At 40.9% G+C, this 23145-nt stretch overlaps 1 protein-coding gene across 1 annotated transcript in view; it reads right to left on the bottom strand.

Annotated features, from left to right (window-relative positions):
• tmeff2a (transmembrane protein with EGF-like and two follistatin-like domains 2a) overlaps positions 1–22080 on the bottom strand; it is a 178904-nt gene extending 156824 nt beyond the window's left edge. Inside the window, exons 1-2 of the mRNA XM_029703561.1 lie at positions 21253–22080; positions 9331–9440 (exon numbers count right to left, since the gene is read on the bottom strand). Coding sequence (XP_029559421.1) covers positions 9331–9440; positions 21253–21439 — 297 coding nt within the window. The 5' untranslated portion in view covers positions 21440–22080. The remainder of the gene's footprint in view (positions 1–9330; positions 9441–21252) is intronic.
• Between the last annotated feature and the right edge of the window lie 1065 nt (positions 22081–23145).

Below are 23145 nucleotides of genomic sequence, written 5' to 3'. Positions count from 1 at the left end.
CCCAACACACCTCCAGGCTGTGTACGGGCTATTTTACCAAGAAGGAGAGTGATGGAGTGCTGCATGAGATGACCTGGCCTCCACATTCCCCCGAACTCAATCAAATTGAGATGGTTTGGGATGAGTCAGACCGCAGAGTGAAGGACAAGCACCCAACAAGTGTTCAGCATATGTGGGAACTCCTTCAAGACTGTTGGAAAAGTATTCCAGGTGAAGCTGGTTGAAAGAATGCCAAGAATGTGCAAAGGTTGTCATCAAGGCAAAGGGTGGCTACTTTGAAGAATCTCAAATATAAAATACATTTTGATTTGTTTAACATTTTTTGGTTACTACATGATTCCATATGTGTTATTTCATAGTTTATGTCTTCACTATTATTCTACAATGTAGAAAATAGTAAAAATAAAGAAAAGCCCTTGGATGAGTAGGTTCTGTAAAACGTATATAAATGCCTGGATTACTTTAATTTTGGTGAATCCCTTATTCAATGGGTTAAAGTTATGTACAGCAACCCCAGATGTAACATAGTAAATAATGGTTACTTCTCAGAAAGTATTGAGCTTCTTAGAGGAGTAAAACAAGGCTGTCCTTTGTCTCCATATCTATTTATTATCTCCATTGAAATGCAAGCTATTAAAAGTAGATCCAACAAGAACATCAAGGGGTTAGAAATTCAGAGGATAAAAATGCAAGTGGCAATGTATGCCAGTGACTCAAGACTCAAGTCCACAATAAAGATCCCTGCACAGTCTCATTGAAGATCTAGACAACTTTTCTAGCCTCTCTGGACTAAAATCTAATTATGACAAGTGTAACATGCTGGATTGTTAAAAGACAGTGTTTACACTACCTTGCAGTTTTCCAAAACCAAGTAGATATACTTGATATTCACATCTCAAAAAATAAAAATGGACTTACCACATTCAATTTCAATAGAAGGTTTGCAAAAATAGATACGATTCTGCAAACATGGAGAGGTAAATAGTTATCTATTCATGGAAAAATCACATTGATTAACTCTTTGGACCTATCACAGTTTACTTACTTACAAATGGCGCTGCCTACTCCAGACAACTCTTTTTTAAATCATATGAACAAAAAAATATTAGATTTTTTATGGAATGCTAAACCAGACAAAATTAAACATGTCTATTTATATAATGAATATGAGTTTGGGGGGCTAAAATGATTAAATATTAAAGCTTTAAACCTCTCACTAAAAGCTTCACTCATACATAAGTTATACTTAAATCCAAAATGGTTCTCCAGTAGATTATTAAGAAAGGCTTATCCTTTGTTTAAAAATAGCCTTTTTGCCTTCATACAGATTACAACTTCTCATATCCAACTAATTGAAAATGAAATGTTTAAAGTATTGCCCTTTCTTAAACAAGCCATACAAAGCTGGTTACAATCTCAATTGTATCCTCCAGAAAAGAATAGAACAAATGTTATTGATCCCTCCCTCAAATATACTGATTAATAAAAAAACAATAATCTTTATGGATTTCAACTTTTTTTTTAATTAAATGTATTAATGATTTTAGGAATATAAGCGGTTGAGTTATGTATGGCACATATGCTGCTATCACAAATATATGGGAATGTTTGCTCAATCCAAACTTTATCACAAAAATGGAGGAGGCAAGTGGAAAGTGAGAAGGTAGGGAAATTGTTTACCTGCCATATATTAAAGATACAAATTGGCTGAAAGGAATTGGCATGAATACAAAAATATACCAGTTTAATGTGAGGACAAAAATGTTGACAGCTGTTGCAAAATAAATGGGAAGAGATTTTCGATGTACCGATTCCATGGCATGAACTGGTACAAAAAACAACACATGATTCAACACTTTGAGTTTCAATTTAAATGTGTGGCTCAGTTGGTAGAGCATGGTGTTTGCAATGCCAGGGTTATGGGTTCGATTCCCACAGGGGACCAGTAGGGGGAAAAAAATAATGTATGAAATGTATGCATTCACTACTGTAAGTTGCTCTGGATAAGAGCGTCTGCTAAATGACTAAAATGTTAATGTAAAATGTACAAAATTCTTGCCACCAACAGAACGCTATATAAAGTTGAATTCGGAAGTTTTACACATTAGCCAAATACATTTAAACTCAGTTTTTCACAATACTTGACATTTAATCCTAGTAAAAGTTCCCTGTCTTACGTCAGTTAGGATCACCACTTTATTTTAAGAATGTGAAATGTCAGAATAATAGCAGAGAGAATGATTTATTTCAGCATTTTTTTCTTTCACCACAGTCAAGTGGGTCAGAAGTTTACATACACTCAATTAGTATTTGGTAGCATTGCCTTTAAATTGTTTAACTTGGGTCAAACATTTTGGGTAGCCTTCCACAAGCTTCCCACAATAAGTTGGGTGAATTTTGGCCATTCCTCCTGACAAAGCTGGTGTAACTGAGTCAGGTTTGTAGGCCTCCTTGCTCGCACACGCTTTTCAGTTCTGCCCAAAAATGTTCTATGGGATTGAGGTCAGGACTTTGTGATGGCCACTCCAATACCTTGACTTTGTTGACCTTAATGCATTTTACCACAACTTTGGAAGTATGCTTGGGGTCATTGTCCATTTGGGAAACCCATTTGCGACCAAGCTTTAACTTCCCGACTGTTGTCTTGAGATGTTGCTTCTAAATATCTACATAATTTTCCTACCTCATGATGCCATCTATTTTGTGAAGTGCACCAGTCCCTCCTGCTGCAAAGCACCCCCACAACATGATGCTGCCACCCCCGTTCTTCACGGTTGGGATGGTGTTCTTCGGCTTGCAAGCCTCCCCCTTTTTCCTCTAAACATAACGATGTTCATTATGGCCAAACAATTCAATTTTTGTTTCATCAGACCAGAGGACATTTCTCGAAAAAGTACAATCTTTGTCCCCATGTGCAGTTGCAAAACCGTTGTCTGACTTTTTTATGGTGGTTTTGGAGCAGTGGCTTCTTCCTTGCTGAGCGGCCTTTCAGGTTATGTCGATACAGGACTCGTTTTACTGTGGATATAGATCATTTTGTACCTGTTTCTCCAGCATCTTCACAGGGTCCTTTGCTGTTATTCTGGGATTGATTTGCACTTTTAGCACCAAACTACGTTCATCTCTAGGAGACAGAACGCGTCTCCTTCCTGAGCGGTATGATGGCTGCGTGGTCCCATGGTGTTTATACTTGCGTACTATTGTTTGTACAGATGAACGTCGTACCTTCAGGCGTTTGGAAATTGCTCCCAAGGATGAACCAGACTTGAGGAGGTCTACAATTTTTTTTCTGAGGTCTTGGCTGATTTCTTTTGAATTTCCCATGATATCAAGCAAAGAGGCACTACGTTTGAAGGTAGGCCTTGAAATTATGTCAATTAGCCTATCAGAAGCTTCCAAAGCCATGACATCCTTTTCTGGAATTTTCCAAGCTGTTTGAAGGCACAGTCAACTTAGTGTATGTAAACTTCTGACCCACTGAAATTGTGATACAGTGAATTATAAGTGAAAAAATCTGTCTGTAAACAATTGATGGAAAAATTACTTGTGTCATGCACAAATTAGATGTCCTAAACAACTTGCCAAAGCTATAGTTTGTTAACAAGAAATGTGTGGAGTGGTTGAAAAACTTGTTTTAATGACTCCAACCTAAGAGTATGTAAACTTCCGACTTCAACTGTATATGGGGCATACAACAATTTCAGCTCTGTAGACTTTGCTGCGAAGAGACAGAATCACTAGATCATTTATTCTGGTATTGCCCCTATGTAGCTTGTTTCTGGTCACAGGTTCAGGAATGGTCAAAAAAAACATTAACTTAAAATGAACCTTACATATAACAGTGTTGGGTGATTTGGAAAGCCATAGTCAGTCAATAAATACTATGATATTTACTCGTAGGAAAGGTTTTCATCTTTAGCTCACAATCTGTGGATACTATATGATTAGAAAGGTTCAACATTTATGTAAAACATCGAAAAACAATCAAAAAATATATGGCACATGGAAACCAAACAAGGGTCTATGGTGATACAGTAGGTGGGATGTGCTGAGAGTGGCTGAGGGGTGGGATTAAATAATTTATGTTTGGTAATGTATTATTGTTATGTGACTGCTTTATACAAAAGTACCATGTATGTAAAATGTGTATGTAAAATGTATACATAAAATGTATGTATATGTAGCAGAAAAGCTGTAAAAACCAAAAAGATATGTGTCCTCCAAAGAGGGTGGATTGGTTCATGAAAACAAAGTTAAAAAAAAAAGTACAAATAAATAACACTCCACATTACTCAAGACACATCCGAGGGAGCTTATGTCAGTTGGGGTCGATGACAAAAAAGCAATGGACCAACAGCTAACTTCTGAAGAACACCATCCCAGGATAAAATCCGTTCCGTGTCTAACCTGATGATGTATTCCTCCCATCCCCCAGATAGAAATGTGTTGTGCATTGTCTGAGTGATTGACAAACTCCCATGATGCCTTGCAATGGTTGGGGATGCTAGTCTGCTCTGACAGTTGGTGGGAAAGACTGGGGGCTGCTTGGCTTGTGCTTCTGCTCTTTAACCGGTTGGCAGTCTCCTCTTGATTAGGCCTCTGCCTGCCTGTCCCTGAGGAGTCTCCCCAGTGCAGTCACCGGAGACGGGCTCTCCTGTAATGGTGTCTGACAGGCCAGCTAGAGCTGCCGAGGAGCTGACACAGATGCTAACTTCCGAGGAGAGAGCCCTGCCCCCCCCCCCATACATTCTGATGGCGTTAAATGATTCAATTAGGTTGTTTGGGTGACTTGAGATGGGTTGTGTGGGATTTCTACATTGAATGACAAATTTAGGATAATGTCTTCAGATCTCCTCTTAATTACTAACATGGTCAAATGAGCTAGTTGGGCTATTGCATCACATCAATACCGAACATACTCACCAGTGAGTTTCCCTTATATTTTCCCCTTATTGCTACACTTTCATCTCCGGTCCATCTATTACAGTTAGTGTTGCACGGTATACCAGTAACATGGTAATATCACGGTACCAAAATGTCATGATACTTATGATACCAACATTTTATAATACCGTAGTACTGTTTCATACGATACTACCAATATTTTCGGCCCTACCAATCTGAAGAACCCGCTGGCACCAGTTATAAAATGTTTATAAAGTCAGTTATTTATCTCTTGTATGCACCAGTCCAATAAAGTAAATATAATTTAGCAGTGATGGCGAGCGGGGATGGAGAGACCTTGATCAGGCTTCTGTTGTTACATTTGTATATTTGATACATTGGAGCAGTGCTCAGAGCAAGCAAAGTTGATACATTGTATTTAATTTAATCCCTGGTGTAACCAGGAGCATAGGCCAGTCTGAGTATAGGCTTTGCAAGTTTGCTGTCATGCAGCAGTGCCAGAGATGAAAAACAGCTTTGTGACAGGCATTCATTTTTGCACCTTTACAGCTAAGAAAACGTCTTGTCTCGAGCTAAAACGGTTACAAAAATATGACTCCTATAACCAGAGCTACACTTTTTTTCTTCCTGTGCAATCTGATATAATTTCACAAACGATGTCGCAGGCCATTTTAAACTAATCCCTCTATTTATTGGTTTGATATTGTTCAGTCATGTTACCTAGCTAGCTAAAAATCTGGTAACTTGACAGTAGGCATAGGCACATTTTATTGGCACAAGTAGAAAGGAAAAGGGTCTGCTACTCAAGAGATGTGCTTCAAAGGTAGGATTCACATAAGCCAAACTATATCAAAAATCTTTCTCTTTCTGGTGCTCATTACATTCTGATGGTGCTTCACATTTTTAAAGTTGGGAACAGTGTGTGTATGTTTGAGAGAGATTGGTGTGTGTATGTGTGTGTGTGTGTTTATTTACGAGAGAGAGGGAGACAGAGAGAGAGAGTGTGAGGGAGGGAGAGTGTGTGTGTGTCTGTGTGTTAACTGAAGAGTAGAAGGTTTCATGCAGTGTTTTCCCCTTACTGCCACAATAACCTGCAGATCATTATGCATGTATATTCCTTCCTCCTGTTCCTCCAGCCAAATCACAGGTAGACCTTTGTAAATATGAGCAGATTAGCCATTCTATGCAGTATTCTATTATACAGAGTGAAGTTAAATTCAGTATGTGTTGTATTGAGTATAAGTGTGAATATCAGTGGCAGGTTTTTTTGTGTAGCACATGCACATAACGTTTAGAAAATGGAAACAAGCGTCCAGGGGACGGGGTGAACAGGACACTAGGCCACAGAAGTTTTTCCTCGTGGTACTACTTGGTATCGTGATACTTGGCCTGGTGTCGTATCATTAGGAAAATGTTATCGTGACAACACCAATTAAAGTAGCATCACGTTATACACGGACTTCCCTTCTGGCCTTCAGGCTCCATTTCTAGGCCCTAAAACATCATGTGTTGCTGGACACTACAGGAGTGCCCATCTATCGACGTTGCCCTTCACTCAACCTGCATCAGCTCACACAGTCTGCTCACAAAGACAAAGGCACAGCTCAGGGAGCTGCCGCTGGTACTGGACTCTTCTTCACGCTGATTTTAATTGGCACATTCGTCATGCAAAGGTAGAAGTCAGCTTTGCAGCGCACTATGACAGTAGAGCCCAAGGGAAGTCTGAGGGCTTGCAGGTCCAGAGACCCACTACTAATGCAATACAGATAAGAGGAACACCACATATGTGAGAAAGGAGTAGGAGAGTAGAAGCTGCAGGGAGAATAGACAATATATAGATAGAGGCAGACGTAGAGAGAGGGAGAGAGAGGTAGAGAGGTAGGGGGTAGAGAGTTAGTGGAAGGTATAAGGGAGGGAGTGGAGCAACAGATAAGCGGGGTTGGATGGAAAGAAGGAAGGAAAGAGGGGAGATTAAACATATTGTGTCATGTATTATCCATTGTCCTGTCATTTCACGTTAGTGACGATACCTACCTCTGCCAATAGGAGGCGTTGGTGTAACAACTCCCAATAAAAGTTGTCTTCGAAAATATTTAGCTATACTTAGCCACTTCCTGACAAACGTACGGTCTATGGACTGTATGTCTCCTTCCCAGAAGGTTCACATGGCCCCAGATTAAAGTATCATAAATGCATACAAATATATGGAACACGGTCTCCATCAGGAATGCTCTGATAATGGCCTCCCGAATGCCACTTGGGACTGCTTCGTGGCATAGCTACGGTCCTTCAGTGTGTGTGTATTTAAGTGTGTGTGTGTGCGCGTGCGCGCGCGCGCGTGTGCGTGTGTGCGTGTGTGTGTGTGTGTGTGTGTGTGTGTGTGTGTGTGTGTGCATATGCATGTGTATTTGAGTGTGTGTGTACGAGAGTGATATCTGGTAGTTTGCTCTGAGAGCTAGGAAGGAGACGCTCTCCTTTCCCACTCTCACATCCACAGAAGTCTGAATCTCATCACAACCTAACATTGGAAGGAGAATGACATCAAAATGCTGAGTGACCAGTAACAACCTGATATTAGAGGAAATAAAAGCAACATTGTGGACTGATACACAGAATGCCATTAAACTGCTTGAAAGACAGTCATGGGCAGATATTAGAGAAAATTACAGCAACATCATGGCATGACATCCAATGTATTACAGCAGAGAAAATGGCACAACCCCACGTTTTATGGAGTTACAGAACACAATACAGACAGGGTCAAAACTACACCTTGAAGAGCAAGCCGGAGCCGTTATCACAATAGAATTTTGGAGAAAAAAAATACTGAGGTGCTAGAAAGTGAGTCATAAGCCAATACGGATGGATGACAAATGACCTTCAACCAAAAATCCAAGCATGACTCAAGACAAAATACTACATTACATTCATTCAAGGACATACAAAAAATGTACAGTGAGCACAACAACCCACCAATTAAACACAGATAAGAGAGCCCAGTTCAAGTGTCATTAAACGATAACAAGATATTTCACAGCATGTCCAAGAATCACATGAGCATGAAGCTTTAGCTACACACGCATACACAGAAACGTGTGTACACACACTCACACACGGGCAGTGTGGGTTGACTAGCTATCTAACACAGCTGCTGAATGGGCATCCTGCCGTTGAATAGCATCCATTGATTCTCGCAGATCAAACCCACTTCCTCCTCTCAACTATACTGCACGTAACCCCTCAAGGGCTGAAAGTGTGTGTGTGTGCGTGTGTGTGCCTGCACACTAATGCATGTTTGTGCATGCTAGGACATTAGGGGTTGGGGAGTACACAGCCGCCCTCAGACACAGTCCCCCCATAAGAGGATACATTTTGCTGAATTACTGCGCTTAATGGAATAAAGACATGACGGCTAGTAGGTTTAAGCGCATTGGCGTCAGGTCCCGTCCTGTCCATGAGACACAGGATGCCACGGCAGGCCGTGACCCAAGGCCACACCAGCATTAAGTCAGTATGACATGAAAGCGGTGTTAACCGCCTCTTGCTAAGCTTCACAGAGAGAGCTCTGTCCCGAATGACAGCCACTATCAGTGCGAGATCTCGGGGATGAGAAATGGAGAGGTAATGTCATTTATCTCTGCGCTTCTACTAATGTTCGCTCCCAGGGAAGTACAAAATTGAGATAAAAGCAAGCTTTGGCGCTGGATGTGCTGATAAGCTCGCAGGATTGGACATGAGAGCATCGAGCTGAAACGCATTAGGCATATCCATGTGCTTTATCTCAGTATCTTCATTTATGTAGGTAATATAGAGCATATTTGTTTGAATGAGGTAAAAGCAATACAAAAAAATCAATCAATGGATGGCTGGTTTGTTGCATTTTTGTTATAGATTGGTAATAAACTGAAGCATAAGCCGTTAAGTACAGCATCATTCACTGGATTTATGTTATTAATAAGGGTATTTAAATCTGTGTGTTGTCAATGGCTATACCATCAATGAAGTGGAATGCATAAAACAGACACCATGATTGAGAGTGACATTCGATTTTATGAGAAGCGGTAAATTATGTCTTCACTATACATCGTAGTCCCCTCCCTCTTGATAGCTAGTGGGTTTTGGTGTCCAGCCACCAATCAGCGAGTTATAAAAGCACATTTCTGAGTCGAAGCACTAAGGATGTTGAAACACTGGTGTAGACTACAAAACACAAATGTTTAAATTCAATTTTTGTTACATTAAAAGGCCCACTCCTTCGTTTGAAAAACAACAAACAGGCATCCCCACCATGAAAATAATTCTACAACCAAATGAGGTTGCAATAATAATATGCCATTTTATAACGACCGCTGCATATGAACAGAAGAATATGCAACTTTTTCCCAAAACATTTTTCTGAGAATAAAACATTGAACAGTGTCTTACCTTGAAGTTGCAGATGCACGTCACTGTCTCTCCAATTCTTAGACACTCTCCGTCAAACTTGCAGGTGTTGGTGTCACACAAAAAGAGGTCTGTATCCCGGTCATCAAAACCTGCCATGTAAAAACACAAAACATAAAAAACTTTAGCTGAATGCATAAACATACTGAAGCAAAAGTTGCAAAAATGGCACCCTATTCTCTAAAAAGTTTATTCTACTGTCCTATTTACACAGAGGGTTGTACATGGAACCCAAAAGAGTTCTTCTACCTTTTTTTGAAGAGTGTACAGTCGCATTGAGATTAAAATATTTTTGGTTGAATAAGACTTCCTAACATTAGAACACCAATGGCACCAATAACAGCTTTGAAGTTATTATCAATGGCCAGCCTGGAAACTGGCCAAGTCGTAATGATGGTGGACCCTCAGCTGCCTCGAGCCTCCTGGCCTGTGGGCCGTATCACTAAGATCATGCCTGGGACCGATGGTCGTGTTAGATCGGTGGAGATCCAGGTAAAGAACCGGACATATATCCGGCCAGTTGCCCGACTAATTCCTCTGCCTGAGATGACAGAGGACGGGGAGCAATGAGCCTTTTTTGAGGAGTGTGGAAATTAACCAATTTCCGGGCTGGCTGTAGAAAAAGCCCATGGAGTTGGTGGAATAATCCTTTAATTCATTGCCACTTACTCAGCTGGGCCAGGGGCGCTTTAATTAGGTCAGGTGGAAATATCCGACAGATCTCCACTCCATAAAAGGAGGACATCACCATCGCCTGATCGCGCTGCTTTCTCTTCCTTCACTCTGTCAAATCCAGAAGTTCTGTGCGTCCATTAATCCACGTAAGTCCACCGACTCTGTTACCTTTCATCTGAACTTTCATCTGAACTATCTGTTGCGATCGGGAGAGTGGGCCATCAGTTGTTGTTTGAAGTTATTATCGCGTGGCTTGGAGCGCACGCTTCAAACATTTTGTTTAATGTGAATGGTCAATGATTCCGGCCCTACGGATCATCATAGGCCAATTATGCAATTGGTATGGTTAATATGAAATGAAATTCCGTGTACACATGAAGACACTTGAAAGGGTGAAATAAGAAAGTAATTGTTTGTTGAACTGATCGGCACTGATAATGGCGATTATAGATTGATCAGTGTTTGTATTATTCTTTCATGATTTATGATAAATAGTTACGAGCCTAAATTACTCACCGATGATTCCTATTGACTTATTAATGAACTGGATTGTTGAATTCCCTAAATGATGTTTATAATGAAAGATTGTTATGATTAGATCTTTGTGATGATGGATTTGATTGGATACACGTTATTCTGTTTCCTTTGTTATGCAACACAGACTACTCAGTAAATATACCACTTTATTTAGTAATTTAGCAGACGCTCTTATCCAGAGCAACTTACAGTAGTGAATGCATACATTTCATACATTTTAATTTATTTATATATATATTTATTTTTTTCTACTGGCCCCCTGTGGGAATTGAACCCACAACCCTGGCGTTGCACACACCATGCTGGCATTGCAAACACCATGCTCTACCAACTGTCCCACATACCCTAGAGAGGTTAAAGGTATTCCTGCCTCAGTCTCGTCCATTCCTCTGTCACCTGACCCGTGACCACCTGTTCACCCTCACTGTCAGTCATCCTACCTGTCCAGCTACCCACACAGATTCCACTAATCTTTCAGGAAGGGATACATTTTGTAATAATCCCATTAAACATATACCATTGCAAAAAAAAAAGTCCATTGGAAAAACAACCGTACAAATGATCCACACACTGGTTGAATCAACATTGTTTCCGCATGTAAATAACGTGGACTAGATGTTGAATTGATGTTTGTGCCCAGTGGGGACTGGAGAAATCAATGTCTTCCATTAGTCATGCTACATTTTATAACAACATAGTCTGTCTTTGTCTTTAGGGAAGGAAGTTCTGTCTGTCTTTATACAACAAGGTTGACCCTAGGCATTGTCCCGAGGAGGCAAAAAGGACACTGCCCCACTGGGCACACACTGATTTAATCAATATTGTCTCCACGTCATTTGAATGACATAACGTTGAACCACTGTCGGATAGACGTTGAATTGACGTCAGTGCCCAGTGGGGTGTGTGCATCCCAAATGGCACGCTATTCCCTTTAAATTGCACTACTTTAGACCAGGGCCTATTGGGCTCTTGTCAAAAGTAATGCACTGTATAGGGAATAGGGTGCCATTTGGGACGTAATGTTGGATTTTATACAATTCAGTCTGAATTAGGTATATCAAATGACTCAGACGAAGCATCCCAAATTGAATCAAGCAGTCTCATGGGCATGAAACAGGACAGAAAGCTCCAGGCTATTATTTTACCTGAGCACATTGCTTACAAATAGCACCCGCATGTCAAAGTGGTCTTAAAAGCGTCCATTTGAAACTGAGAAGCAGTAGTCTTTTATACAACACATTGACAAAAAAGGAGCTATTATTTGGGACGAAAACAAAGTTAGGTAGAGTGAAGTGGAGGCTCTTCCAGAGAAAAAGAGGATGATGGTTATCCTCATTATAATACATAAAACCTGCATTAATAGGTCATTAGGCTTGGCCTTCTTTTGTGTTGTGTACACCATTCACTCATTTTTGTCATACAAACTTAGTTCGAGTTAGCTCAGAAATGTTGGACAATTGACATTCATGTCATTCATGTACAGTACCTGCGCACTAAATATTAATTTTCATCTATGCGTGTGTTTCACGTTTTGAGATTAAAGATAAGAGATTCTCAACATTTTTGAAAGAGGATTCAATGTAGATATGCATAACCTAAGCTATCACTTTTTGATATGTTTTACTCAAATAGAAGGCCAATTTAGTCATATGAGCAATTTCTGCTTGACATTTCTTCCAAAATAAAATGAAAACAGCAATAATCTGAGTCATGCACTTGGCCTCTAAAAGCTCAGCAATTAATGTGTTGTTGATTGTTAGCCAGCTACATGACAATGTTGTTTTCAAGAGGGGATGGGTAGTAAGGTGATGGATTAAACATTACGACAGCACTTCCGTCCCGAGTGCTGCCCAACTCTCCTGCCATCAGCCTAAAAGCTCTCTTCTCTGGATGGTGCTCATTGCTCAGAGGAAAGGAGTCTAGCATGCTAAAATAGCCAACCTGCTATTCACATGGGTTCTTAATGGGCAGCAAGTGTTAGCTCTTAGCGGCGCCACATAATCATACAGCCAGAAGCAGCAGTATGGACGTCGGAGTGACACTTGGATTATATGGCTGCTGTACTGAAGCACTTATGAGACGAGGGCCCTGGGAAAGTGGCAAGGGGCTGACACATGGGTGACACTCACGCGGAGAGGAATGGTAGCAGTCATGCTACAGGCTAATTCACTTCTTGGAAAGAAACAGAGGTGTTCACGTGTTCCCAGCACACTAACAATAGCCTGCTTAGTCCCAGAAACCTTATCCTCCAACAAGTCTTACAAATGCCCACTTAAAGGATACAATACTCCAAAATTAAACTTGTCAGCCTTTTCAAACCTTGGGAGTGTTCTAAAGTCAGGCGATCCCATGGTATTTTTGCCATATACAGTTGGGGTGATTCCTCACAAAACTAGAACAAAAGAAAAAGGTTGACACATATTTGACATTTGTATCTTAAAGCATAGTTGAGAAATAATTAATTGAAGTTAGAATATTTGTCACTTTTTTGCCTGACCCAGGCCTCCTTTAAGACTCCATAATGTTTCATCTTCGATTGATTTATGAGTATTGAAAATTATAAACATGAATATTGAAAACATATCATTTTTGATTTGTCACATTTTATTTATATATATATATTTGAACATAATATACTCTATGGGCATATCAAAAGTTCCAGAGTGGGATCTCTTGTTACTTGTAGAATTATGATCCAATTTGTAAGCATTTCCAACACAGTGAATGCGAAAATGGATTCAAAATGGTCACCCTCTGCTGGTGGTAAAAGGAGGCCTGCGATTGGTTACATTGCCGACTAAGCAAATGTCTCTGTATAAAATGGGCCATAACTTTAAAACTATCATAGATCCCACTCTGAAACTTTGATATTCCTATAGATTATATTATGTTCAACAATATATACAATAATTTGCCAAATAAAAAAATCTATATGTAAGAAAATTATTATTGAAAATAAAATACTAATCATATGACACCAATTTTTGCTTTGTAGCACCTACAGATGAAACATTATGAGTCTTAAAGGAGGCCTGGGTATGGCCAAAATGTCATAAATGTTCCAACTTCAATTAATAATTTCTCAATTATGCTTCAAGATACAAATGTCAAATGTATGTCAACAATCCTTCCTCCAAAGGAACCTTCTATTGATTAAATGTTCATGGTCTTTTTTTGTTCTAGTTTCGTGGGGAATCACCCATTGGCTATCCAGAATATACAGAAGGAATGGGAAAAATAGCACCAGCCAATTCCAACAAAATTGTCCTAAAATAGCATACATCTCGAAATCTGCTAAGTAATCCAAAATCACCTCAAAAACACGCCTTTGAAACATAAACTTGACCCACCCTCAAAGATAGAGCTGTTTCTCTTCTACCGCTGACAGAAAACAATTAGCCTAAATCACTTCAAGTTGTGTTTCCTTGGGTAATATGCTAGAATACATGGCATGCAAGTTGCATAAGGATTTACTAAGCAGGTGTCAAATGTGACACATGAGCAGTGCCCCAGGAGTTTAGAGAGGTAATGTATCCTACTTGTCAAAAATAGCTCTTGGAATGCAATAAACTGCCTTTAGAAATGGCACCACATTAAGATCAATATATTAAATAATATATAACTTAGTGTAGGAGTACTGTACATATGTTTATATACATTATAGGCATATTAAACAGACAAGTTAATTGTAGAAAGATTCCCTTGAAAAACCCCAACTGTTTGCAGGACAACATTTTGAAAGATAAACATGACAATAAAAATATAAATATTTCAAATACAATTAGGGAGCAATTACTACACTTCATTTGTTGACTGTAAATTGATGAAATAGTAAATGTCATATGAAAAGGCACAAAGACAGTAACAATCAATCTCAGATGAATGTAAACCCCACTGTAGGTTTAGTCAGAACGTTTTGCTGTATTTTAAAGCTGAGATCCACCCCAGATCATTTGTTATTGTTTTGTTTTTGAAAAGGAGGAGATGAGCATCCAACAACGTAACAAAAAATAAAATAAAAATTGCACTACATACTCTGTTTTATCACGCGTGCAGTGATGTACAATGATGTTAGAGGGAAAAAAAACATTGTTCGATATTTGAAGAAACGTTTTTGTAATATCGCAAATGGACATGGCACTTTCACCGAAACAGATTTCAACTTTAAGGACAGGTGTGGTTATGTGTCAACATTTAATGACAATGTCCGTAAGGGTGATGGGACAGCTTGTATGACAAGTAGTTTCTACAGCTTGTGAGGTGTGGTGGTTTTAATGCTCGTGAGTGCAACCGCAATGCAGTCTGCATTTATCTGTGAATGAATGTGGACCAAAGAGTCAAATAGATACCAGATATGAATACAGACTCAATAGCTGTGCTTTGCTGACTGTCAGACACAAAAAGCAAGTCACAGTCATAGCGGTTACATAATCAGATAAATTACTGCACAGTCAGACCCAAAGCCATAGACTCAAAGACACAGTCAGAGCTACAGACTGCCAACATCTAGGACATTCAGTAGTGAAGCCGAAAGTGTCTTGTGTTCTCACAGTTCTAGGCTGAAAGTATTGCAATCCACTTATTGTCTGAAAAAACGGAAAGAAAAAAGAGTGGGTGAGAAACACTGTTTTTTTTCAAAAGACATTGAATCTCAGAACGTGCCGTGTTTCTTTTTGAGACATTCTTGGATTTCTGGAAAATCACAAATTAACAAGACTCAAATATATAGGCCAACCTGGAAAACTAAAGGTACAATTCATAAAGTATGTGCAGGCGTGAGGTAGTGTCTCCCTGACAGACATTTATGGGTTGGTCCAGCCTAGAATTTCAGGTACAGTAGCAGTAACAGTTCTCGTTGTTGCTCAGTGTTTTTTGAACCTGTGATACACTACTGCCTTCGGGAACAATATGAATCGGTGAGCTGCTTGTAGCTAACATTTGCTAACTACAAAAAACACTCAGGTAACTGAATTGAATGAATTGAATTGAAATCAAATGTTTTATTTGTCACGTGCTGAATACAACAAGTGAAGACTTTACCGTGAAATGCTTACTTACGAGCCCTTTCCCAACAATACAGTTAAAAAGTAAGAAGATTAACAAATAGATAAAAAGATCATAGTAACACAATATAATAACAATAGCAAGGCTACATACAGGCTATATACAAGGAGTACCGGTACCGAGTCAGTGTGCTGGGGTACGAGGTAATTGGGGGGATTGATTCATATGTCATATGTACATGTAGGTTTGATTAGGTGATTGACTGAAGTACTATGTACATGTAGGTAGGGGGTGAAAAGCAGAAAATCTAACTGTTCAGCAGTCTTATGGATTTGGGGTAGAAGCTGTTCAGGAACCTTTTGGTCCAAGACTTAGCGCTCCGATACCGCTTGCCATGTGGTAGCAGAGAGAACACCCTGTGACTTGGGTGGATAAAGACTTTAACAATTTTTAGGGCCTTCCTCTGACACCGCCTGGTATAGAAGTCCTGGGTGACAGGAAGCTTGGCCCCAGTGATGTACTGGGCCATTCGCACTACACTCTGTAGCGCCTTGCGGTCGGATGCCGAGCAGTTGCCATACCAAGCGGTGATGCAGCCAGTCAAGATGCACTCAATGGTGCAGCTGTATAACTCTTTGAGGATCTGAGGGCCCAGTGTGCTGAGGGCCCACGCCAAATCTTTTCAGCCTCCTGAGGGGGAGAGGTGTTGGTATACCCTCTTCATGACTGTGTTGGTGTGTTTGGACCATGATAAGTCCTTAGTGATGTGGACAACGAGGAACTTGAAGCTCCTGACCATCTCCAATACAGCCCTGTCGATGTTAACGGGGGCCTGTTCGGCCCGCCTTTTCCGATAGCCCACGATCAGCTCCTTTGTCTTGCTCACATTGAGGGAAAGGTTGTTGTCCTGGAACCACACTACCAGGTCTCTGACCTTTTCCCTATAGGCTATCTCATCGTTGTTGGTGATCAGGCCTACCACTGTTGTGTCATCAGCAAACTTAATGATGGTGTTGGAATCGTGTTTGGCCACGCAGTCGTGGGTGAATAGGGAGCACAGGAGGGGACTAAGCACACACTCTTGAGGGGCCTCAGTGTTGAGGATCAGTGTAGCAGACGTGTTGTTGCCTATCCTTATGTGAGCCAAGACCAGCCTTTCAAAGCATTTCTTGGCTACGGGGCGATAGTCATTTAGACAGGTTACCTTGGCGTTCTTGAGCTCGGGAACTATCATGGTCTGCTTGAAACATGGGTATTACAGACTGGTTCAGGGAGAGGTTGAAAATGTCAGTGAAGACACTTGCTGGCTGGTCAGCGCATGCTCCGAGTACGTGTCCTGGTAATCCGTCTGGCCTTGTGAATGTTAACCTGTTTAAAAGGTCTTACATCGAATACAGAAAGCGTGATTACACAGTCGTCCGGAACAGCTGGTGCTTTCATGCATGGTTCAGTGTTGCTTGCCTCGAAGTGAGTCTATGGGAAGGTCAGTTTGTGTGTCTTTAAACATATTGCCATTCTTAGAAAATGCAGGAATAGTCATTACAGGAATTGGTGAGCAGGTTGGTAGGTTGGGGCGGCCGAGCGTTTCACGCACAGGACTTGAAGGCCACAAGTGGTAGTTGGTCGAATGCAGACGTGTTTATATACTAACCCCTACGCTAACCATTACCTTATCCACTCACAAGCATGCCTAAACCAGAATTATGTGAAAATACCCACCCATATACATACATTTACACATAGTGAGCTGCTAATGCAGTCGTTGAACTATGAACCAATCATGTGAGGGTGTGCTTTGTTTCCATCAGGCCATTATTTACCAGAGCACTAGTTGGAGCCCCACCGGCACCTCCACAACATAAAAAATTGATGTAGGATCTTAATTTGATCACTCTGTTGTTGCTGAGAATTGCAGATGAGCTTCATGATTTACATAAATTCACTGAAAACCCACACTAACACACAGTTATATTAACAGTATTGCACTTTTCATGCAGCCTCATTTTGGCCAGCTTATAGTTTAACCACCCATCAAACAACATTATGGGCTTAACGTTAAAATCCTGTTGCTGCAGGATTATTTTGCTGTGACAATACTGGTCGAATTAAGATCCTACATCTGTATATTGCTCCAGGCCTAATGTGCTCTTAGCTGCAAAATATGCCATGTCAGAGGCCAAGACTATTTGTACTTCCTATGCCCCACCCACTGTTAAAGGAGGAGATAACAGTGAACTAAATAATTTACCAAAACAAGCTGGCAAACATCAAATATGCAAAAGGTGATGTTTATATGACAACTATTAAGATGGCAAGCAAAGCACTTATGCAACCCAAAGCAATTTCTCCACAGCCCAATGCGTCACCAACATACGTGGAACTGCATCTGTCACATAGAGCCAGATAGCTCTATAGGACATTCCCTGTTTTCAAGCCTTGTGTTGGTCAAAAAAAAAGGAATACATTAGAAATGTAAAACAGAACAACAGCAAGGGTGAGACTCTTCTTTGACCTCATTCTTACGTCAAGTATGTCATAGTTCCTGGCTACAGGTTTGAATTGTTTCTCCTGTAAGAGAACCATTGCTTGTTAGTGGTAACAAGCATTGCAAAGAGCGGGGGATTTATGTGTTCAAGAGCACTCTTTCTGATCTCTCATGTGTAAATGAAAGGGGGAACTCAGGTCATGGCCATTAGTTAATCTACGGTGATTTATACATCTAAAAAGGCCTGTTTGAAAGGTTGCTGGAGGGAAGCAGTCAACAATTACAGATCTAGGATCTTAATTTCAGCCAGTTTGCTACAGCATCAAAATAATCCTGTAGCAACATGAAATGTGAATTATGTGGATTATAATTAACAAACATTTTTGTAAGGGAAAATCAAGTCTGAAATGTATAAATGGAAACAAAGTTCAGAAGTCCATTTAAACCGCAAATAAACTGCACGTTTTACATTTCCTGCATAGCAGGAAAGTTATCCTGCAACGGGATGATCAAATTAAGATCCTACATCTGTAAACCTAGCAATTTTTTATCCTGTTTCGATTAGATGATATTGGGCCTTTCTCGTCACATAATTCCCAATCTCCTGATTTCAGCTATCTTTTTCTATGTATAATGTATGTGGGGCAGCTTGTGAAGAGAAGGATTTTCCATATATTATTATTATTTATATTACCATTAAAGAAGGATATGATGACAAATAATGCATTTCCTGCTTTGCAATCAAAGTATTTTCACTGTCATGTCAAAGCAGCCACGGACATGGTGTTGAAAACATCCATTCATTATATCATTAGTTTATATAGACCATGACGAGGAAGGCGGCTTCCATTGAGTCCAGCTGCTATTTATGTTTCAGTGTTTTGCATCATTGAGGATGACCATTCATGTTCATAATGGACAATGTGTCACTTGTTACATTTTCATGTTGGGAGGGATAAAAGCTCAGACACAGCCCCCTAAGAGGATCATGTGGGTTTGAGTGGGGGACACCTACTCTTCATCATCATCAACAACAATAACGCATTCACCCTCACAATTACCTTCAATGAACTTGACCATGTTGGTTAGGCCTATGAACACACACACACACACACACACACAATCCATTGCTACACCACAGTCACAAAGTTTAGACCCTAAAAAACAAAGTGAAACTAGTTATATGAATCCATTAATAAGATAGACATTCAGGATGTGAAAAGGCAATAAGACTAAAATAAGTCTCTTAAGTCAAGTCTAGTCCAGACCATTAGAGAGAAACGAGGGATGCAAACCGGGGTTGATAAATGACAGAGCTTTGACCTAATTATCTACAGCGGTTCAGTAATAGCTTAGCTACCAAGCATATGTCCCAAATGACACCCTATTCCCTATATAGTGCACTACTTTTGACAATAGCCCTAAGGGCCCTGGTCAAACGTAGTGTATTACATAGAGAATACGGTGCCATTTGGGACGCACTCAAGTCATTCCTCACTGGCTGAGGAAATGGGACATAAAACGCATTCAGGATAGCATATTTAGTCCCCTGGTCCCAAGATTGCCATCGTAACCTGTTACTCTGGCAATGTTGGCCAAATATTTAATGTTGGCTTTTAAGCATTCAGACCTTGCAGCCTACCATTTTCAGGTAGTGCTCTGCATTCATTTCCACTTAAATGCATAGTTTGTTGGAACATTCTTGCTAAAAAATACAGTGTCTATTTGCTTATCTACATTTCTTGTGTGATAATAGGCAACCTGATGGGTAATTGGACTGGGGGTTAGTAGAGAGTGCTTTTCTCAAGTACATTCATATGCTTATGAAGAAAATTAGTTGAAGGCTACAGGTCCAAGTGTATGGATTAACGAAAATAATAAATTGTCATCACAATCATTTTGCATTTTATGTAAGCTACAGGCAAAATAACAGTGATAATTGCACGATGCAAAATCAGTGGGTATTGAATAATGCTCTAGCACTCAGGCCTACTGTTCTCAAATGTGGGGTAAAGGGTTGAGGCTATTTTAGGATTCAAATTTAGAAACGCGACAGAAAATCTACGACGGCACAGTCAGATGATTTACAAAGGCAGGCTGTCGCGCGAACGTGCTTTACAGCCTCGCGACCATGTTTTTATCGGTTTGGCACAGAAAATGGAAAACAAGTTTACATTACACTGGGCTATAAAAAAAAATCTGTAAGGTTCATATTCCGGGTAGCACTAAATGAAACTCCTGCAGGTAACGGAACAGCCCCAGGTAGATTAAAAGAAAAGGCTATATTTCGCCGTACAGTAGGCTAAAGAACAGACAAATAGGCTAGCTGTATTTTGGTAATCTATAGATTACACAATTGAAATGGTTTGTAGAAGCCTATAGTGAACAAATAAATGCATTGTGGTGCATGCAATGGATTAAATATTGTCTTTGGTGACATTTCCAATTGCTCACAAGTTAAGAAATAATACGTTATTCATGCGTTATTAAAATGAATTAAACATACACTTGGAGACATTGATATAAGTGTATAGGAGGATTTCAGACCACTGTAGACTCTTGGGGAGTCTAAAATATAAACTAGAATGTGGCACTTGAATTCCTCAAGTGAGGAACCTATGTTGAGAAATAACTGCAATTAAACATTTTGCACCGCGCAAATTCTTCCGCAACAACAGTTACTAATAATAATAATAAAATAGGCTAGTTATAATAATAACAGGCTCATAATAATAGCCAAATATGGCTAATTAATTGATTTCTAGGCGAAACAATGCAAGAAAGGTAAACATTTAATTTCATGGACATTTACATCAATGTGCCACTTTGGTAAATCAGAAAAGAAATTGCGAAAAATGCATGTGTATGTTGTCGATGATAAAGTCATAGCGTATTATAATATAATGGGACCTTTAGGCAACCCTGAAATTCTCGAGGGCTGATGACCATCCTCACTCCTTGGCTATTTGGAATCAGGTTTTACCCTAAAACCCAAACGATGCTACTTGCAGACAATGCCCTCGATAATGTATTAGCCTGTCCACCCCAAATGTCCATATGCATTAGGACTTCTATTACCGTTTACCACAAAAACTATCAGCCGCCCTGCGTACCATTGCGAACATCTGGAACAGGCAGACAGAACAGACAGACGGGAGATAATGTAGCCCAAAGAAATGCCCCCGAGTCCTTGGCTTTCTTACCAGAGCAGTTCCAGCCGGTAGGCGTCTGACAGTCGCTGAGGGATGACGGGAAAGCGCAAAGTTGCTCTACAGGTAAAGTGGCTAAAAACGAAACGACGGTGATCCAGACCCAATCTCCCACTGTCCGGCTCCACTGGTGCGGGCGTCGGGGCTCCTGTAGTGCCGCCGCCGTCACCGATAGACCCATCTCAGTTCAGCGGCGTACCCCGACAACACAAGCGAGCTGGGCAAAAGAGGCAGACACGCACCAACAACTCCGGTCCAGACGTTGGCTGTTTCACCGGGGCGCTCAGTGACCAAGAAAGGGACATCTTCCGTGCAAGAAAGCGTGCCCCATTAAGTGCTGTAGAGTAACCAACGGGTTCCGCCCGATTCGAGGTGGCGCAGCTACAATATGAAGGGGGTTCGAGTGAAAAGGTCTGGTGGGGGGAGGGGGCGGGGGCGGGCAATGGAGGGTGTGTGGGATGGTGTCAAGGGGAAAGTTAGCCAGGTAAACCAGTGAAAGAGGACGGGCAGGCAGGTAGAGGAAGGATGCTCAACGATGAGGAGAGAAAATAAAGATGGAAAAAAGGGCTTGGTGGAAGGAATTGAAACAAATAATGTTTATATCACTCGGTTTCGATACGGAGACGTCCTAGTAATATCCAGAAATGCCACGGGCTTCCTTGACAAGCGCTCCCCTCGTAGTTGTGTTCAGACGCGCAGTGAGTCTGTCTGTTGCGCTCGCCTCCTCATCTCTCTGGATTCCGCGTTGCGCCCACCAGCAGCAGGTTACCGGTCTGGTTATGATCACGTGGTGTCGGATGCGAAAGAGAGGGGGGAGGGGGTTCTCGGTAATTATAGAAGGCTGATTGGAGGAGAGAGAAGAATGCTATGCGATGGAGAAGGAGAGGAAGGAGGGAGATACGGCTTTGTGGTGGACACAACGGTCAGTGTCTGTTCACTGTTTGGGCTTGGAACGGGCGGGTTTCGGCTCTAGTCACAGCTGAACCATGCAGGAAGGGTGGGAAGAGATGTACTCACAATCTAATTGGCCACTTGCTTTTAAAAAGGTTGCAGAAATCGATTCGTCAAACTGGGGCTTGGATTATTGCTTTGCTATGAAATAATGCCGAGTCCGTCACTGAGTTGCCTGTATGCTAAAATACCTCAATATTCGAAATATTATTCTCAGACATATTGTTGCCATAGCTGCTTCGACCCAGTAATTGATATCCTGTCAGACACAAAGGCACTGTTATTTTTACGCCTTAGAACAGGGATGGGCAACTGGCTCCCATTTTGTACCCCCCTCTCAATTAGCCAATGACCCCCCATCTCAATTAGCCCATGGCAGCTAACATTTTTTTGATTGGTATAAATATGCCTATGGGTAATTTCCGTCTCACAATTCGAAGGCGCAGGGGGCAATGTCGAGAGCGCGGAAAATAATGTTGAGCGCAGTTGGAGAGGGTTGAGATAAAAAAAAATCTCGAGGACGCGGAGGATCATGTTGAGGAGCTGAGAGAGAGTTAAGAGCTCAGACCAAAATGTTGTGTGCCCAGAAAGTGCAATTGAACGCGAGAAATTAGGTGTCGACATGCATCCCCCTGCTCACGGTATACTTGCCAGTGCTCTCTGGAATTGCACCTGTGCTTGCACGATATGTGAGCTTGCAAATCTACAAAGGCTTGTTGCTCAAATACGATTGGCAGCATTATTAACCAATTAATTACTACAATGACATTGACTGACTACCTAAATGGAAGGCGGGACCCATACAACGTGAGGTTTACATACCCAGGTAGCTAGCTTGTAGCCACATTACAACATGGAGGACTCCCGGCAAGGCACTTCTTCTTTTAGGTAAGAAAGCTAGCTAGCGAATTCAGCCTAATGCTATTTCAACGTGTC

Source organism: Salmo trutta, chromosome 20 (assembly GCF_901001165.1).
Source record: "Salmo trutta chromosome 20, fSalTru1.1, whole genome shotgun sequence".
In the NCBI taxonomy this organism is placed as follows: Eukaryota; Metazoa; Chordata; class Actinopteri; order Salmoniformes; family Salmonidae; genus Salmo; species Salmo trutta.
The sequence above is the reverse complement of the archived record's forward strand: the minus strand, read 5'-3'. Positions and strand labels throughout refer to the sequence as shown.